Source organism: Cryptomeria japonica, chromosome 3, assembly GCF_030272615.1.
Source record: "Cryptomeria japonica chromosome 3, Sugi_1.0, whole genome shotgun sequence".
Lineage (NCBI taxonomy): Eukaryota > Viridiplantae > Streptophyta > Pinopsida > Cupressales > Cupressaceae > Cryptomeria > Cryptomeria japonica.
In genome coordinates, this window is record NC_081407.1 from 307184367 (window position 1) to 307188908 (window position 4542).

Consider the following 4542-nt stretch of genomic DNA (forward strand, 5'->3'; position numbering starts at 1 on the left):
CCAAATTCATTGACTTAACATTCATTTTGATTTATATACTTTTACTAGTATCCTACAAGATTTTTGAAAATCCTAATCTTCACGACATTATATTAATACAAACATCATATCCTCTTGTAAATAAAACATCATATCCTGAAGAGCACCTACGCAGCTGTGAACATAGTGAGCATTACGCTCACCATTTATATTTCTCCATAGCCTAGTGTGAGGATCATAAACTTGTGCGCTTTCGGTTTGCTGGTGGGGGACTACATAAAACTTACCATCAAGAAAAACACCAGCGCAGAAATCAAGCAGCGGATCAGAATTCATAGGAGGAAGAGAGTTTCATTTGTTTTCCTCTACATTATAAACAAAAGCTTCTAGTTGATAGGGACTCCATTCTTCTGTGTAAAGGCCGTTGTAACCTCCGGCAATATAGACGAGTCCTTCAGTTGGTGACGCTGCACATGCGAATTCAAATCGATTGCGTGGCATGTCGGCGCCCAGCCGCCATTTGCGAGATAAGAAATCAAATATCAACACACCTTCTATTTCGGTGCGCCTGTTGAACAGCCCCACCACAACCAACTGATGTTTTGATCTAACGAAGACGCATCGATGATATTCTGTGTAATCTAGTTCAAATTCTTCTGGGATTCCAGGCAGTATTTCCCACCAGTGCCCAATCGGGTAGTAAATAATTACATTGAAATCGGTTTCAGTAAATTTGGTTAGCTGAAGAGAAACTACTCCCTCTTCGCACTCGCCATTGCGCTGTCGCTCTTTATAAAAGTGTTCGCAGCTGAGTAGGGCGTTCCAGCTCTTGGAGACAGCCCTAAGTTTGCGGTGGAATCTGTAGGGAACCTTTGCCAAGCATTGAATCCCTAAATCTTTTTCAAGGCACGGAATTATTTCCATTGCGATACAAGTCTCTGCATTGCACACACATTTTTATTTCAATCCCTACATATATGTATGTAACCAGAGGGACGTTTATATAAATTAATAGGTTCTAATGTCTAGCCGACTTGCAATTTATGACTTCTCCTTATCACATGTTATGTCATTTAAAAATTGAATTGCCTCCTTTGAGTAGTGTAAACGGACATAAAATCTAGTTAGAACAAGAATAAAAAATAATTAGATATCATTCAATTTGAACAAGATACAAATATATGTAAAAGAAATTTTGAAGTATAGTTTATGAAGAAAGTCTATCAATGATGAAGTGAATGAAATATAAGATTGTTCAAGAGTTAGAAGAGGAGAGATGAAGACATAAAGATATATAAGGTAAATTTCAAAGGTATAACCTTGGACATAAAGATATATAAGGTGAAGATATCTATTGAGAAACATTCCAGTAGTCATTAGTGAGGTAGACAATGAAGAATTTTATAAAGGAACAACCTTGGAAGAAGTCCAATGTGCCACTTTTCAACTTGGTCTAGAAAAGGAAATTGGTCTGGACAGGTTTCAAGCTATTTTTTATTAGTCCTTTTGGAAGATAATTGGAGATGATTTACACAAAGCTGTAGAAGATTCTAGCTAGGAAGAAGACCACAATGTTGAATGTCTTGAATCATACCTTTCTAGCTTTAATTCCAAAAAGAAGGATGCACTTTGTATGGGTGACTATAGACCTACAACTCTATGTAATATTATAAACAAAGTGATCTTGAAGGTGATAACCAATATCTAAAGAAGTTGGTACAGAGAATCATCTCAAAGGAGCAAAGCGGGTTCTCTCCAAGGCATTCTATTGTGGAAGGAATCATTGTGGCACACAAAGCCATACACACTACTAGAAAGACTAGGACCTCGAGTATGGTTATAAAATTGGACATCTTAAAACTATATGATTTAATTGACTGGCAATTCCTATTGTTAGTTCTTAAAGGTTTGGGTTTGACAATAAATGGATTGATTGGATCAGAAGTTGTATTATTTTTCCAAAGTTTTATATCCTTGTCAATGTTGTTACACAAGGGTTCTTTTAATCCACTAGGAGTATTCGACAAGGAGATCCACTTTCTCCATTCTTGTTTATTATAATGGTAGAAGTACTTGGTAGAAATATTTTACAAGCTAGGGCATATGGTAGATGAAAGGGCATTATGGTGGCTCCTGGGGTTTAGGCGACCTCTCATCAGCTATTTGCTAATGACACCATATTATTCAAGAGTGCCTATAGAGTGTTGGCCAATATGACCAAGAAGATGTTGGATGCTTATAGTGAAGCATCAGGTTAGAGTATCAATCGGAGAAAGTTAGAGGTGCTCTTCTCGAATGTCAAACATGGTCTACAAGTGGACATTGCTCGATTCCTAGATTTAAAAGCTGCAAACTTTCTAGGAAGATTTCTTGGTATGCCTTTATTTGCTAGTATTAATAAAAAGTACTATTGGGAAAATCTAATCAAACAACCATAAAAAAAGATGGAAATATAGAAAGAAAAATGGTTGACCATTGCAGGTAGAATCCTTATTTTGAAGGTGGTCCTTTTAGCCATCCCAATTTATTCTATGTCATGTATGAAAATTTCAAATTTAGTCAAGGAAATATTGATCCAAATGATGAGAAGGTTTTTTTGGAATGGGTCTAGAAACACTCAAAAGTTTTCATTGTTATCTTGCATAGAATTTACAAACCTATGTCTGCTAAAGGTGTAGGACTCAAACAGCTTAGTATTATGAATTCGACCATGGGGTCCAAGCTAGTTTGGAATATGTACACTAAGGGAAATCAAAACTGGGTCAATATTATTAGAAATAAATATCTATATTTTGATGAACCTATTTGGTTTCTCAACACAACAGATCCCCATAGAGGTTCAGCAATCTATAATTATATCTTGGACTATCCAGAAATTATCATGAAGAATATTACTTGGGAAGTCAAGAATGGCCAAAGTGCCTCCTTTTGAGAAGATTCTTGGGAAGGGCATCTAGCTATTAACAAAAATCTCATCTTCATTGATATTAGAAGGAAGACATGAAGACTTTGGGAGAAGAAAGTGAACAATTATAGGGAAATCATTGAGATTTAGGGGATTCCAACATGGCAATGGAAGTACTTGGAGGGATTAAATGTGGTACAAGACTAGATAGATTCCCACACAAAGATATTAAAGGAAAGATACTCCTTTGTCTCAAAGAATGAAGATGTGATTCATTGGTGTGCCTCTTAAGATGGGGAATACGAAGTCAAATTGGGCTACAAAATTAAAGAAGAAGTATTGGATGATCAAGAACGGACAAAAAATCTCTTATGAAGAAATAATTATTTACCTAAAGTAGGAGAATTTGCCTAGGTGACAATTTAGAATCGCATTTTGAATCAAGATAGATTGACAAAACTTGGTATTTCAGGCCCTAACGGATGGTACCTCTGTAAATGCAAAGATGAAAATGTAAATCATCTCCTTGAGTCTTTCCCTTAAGCGGAGTCGTGTTGGAAGTTTTTTATGGCTAACTTAAATTTCCAATGTCCACTTTCACATAACCTAATGTCCCGATTTTCTATGTGGGCAAGTAAAGTTAGCAATTGCATGTTTGGTAGCTTGTGGTAGGTCATCCCTTCTAAAGTAATCTAGAAACTTCGAAAAGAATGCAACAAGAGGGTTTTTCAGGATGTATGCTAAAGAAGGATTTATTTGTAAATTAGAAACAATTACAGTTGAGTTTGTGGATTTGGAAGCCAAGAACATATCATTAAAGGAGAGTATTTTAACTAATTGGGATGGTGGAATGGAAAATATTTAAAAAAATTTAAAGGCTCCTCTCATTTTTGGCGAAAAGATCTCTAGTAAGGGTTAAAAATTGCCAGAAGATGTCAGGTGAGAAGCTCTTGAGGAGGGCATGACAAAAACTAATTATAATAGTGCTTGTAAGGGGAACCCGTGTCCAATCAGAATAGGTTGTGCGACTAGGTATCATACTTGAAAAAAGGTCTAGACACATTGGGATGACTACAAATAATATGACAAAAAAGAGAGCAACTTTAATGGGTTTGGAATTAGGCAAATAAACTAGAGCTCAAAAAATCCATGTGGAATGTGATTCACTAATTTTCATCAATGCAATTTTCTAAAATCATGTGCCAAATTAGAAGATGGATAAATGGTTAGAGCCTATAAAGAAGTTGATTGACAAATTGGAGGACTTCAAAATTATCCATATCTACCAGAAGGGCAATGACATTGCTAACAATCTTGCCAAGATGGTGGCAAAATCCTAAGGAGATGTGTTATGATATTATTGTGATGAGGTTTCCATGTGGCTGCATTAGTTGGCTCCACCTAAGCTCTCATGGTTTGTTTCTATCAAGCCTTTTCTTTACATAATATTTATTCATTCCCGTCTTTATTTACAATTATTATTTCCTGTCGCGTTAATTGACATGTGAGAGACTAGATGTCATGTACATTTATGGCAGTGTTCGAAGTTGTTTACCATTGTAGACCATTACTGCAAAGGACAAGAATCTTAATTAAAAGTTGAATCTAATGCAAGGTGAAGGATATGAGCTTTCTTGGGGTCGTAATTGCTATGATGG

At 35.9% G+C, this 4542-nt stretch overlaps 1 protein-coding gene across 1 annotated transcript; it reads right to left on the reverse strand.

Annotated features, from left to right (window-relative positions):
• Nucleotides 1-330: 330 nt before the first annotated feature.
• On the reverse strand, nucleotides 331-903 carry LOC131874113 (F-box/kelch-repeat protein At2g44130-like). The gene has a single exon (XM_059217355.1). It carries the CDS (start codon nucleotides 901-903, stop codon nucleotides 331-333), a length of 573 nt encoding a protein of 190 aa, XP_059073338.1.
• Nucleotides 904-4542: the final 3639 nt, after the last annotated feature.

Bases quoted from the DNA above. Each gene is read 5' to 3' on its own strand.
- LOC131874113 (XM_059217355.1), bottom strand. From the start codon at position 903: ATGGAAATAATTCCGTGCCTTGAAAAAGATTTAGGGATTCAATGCTTG.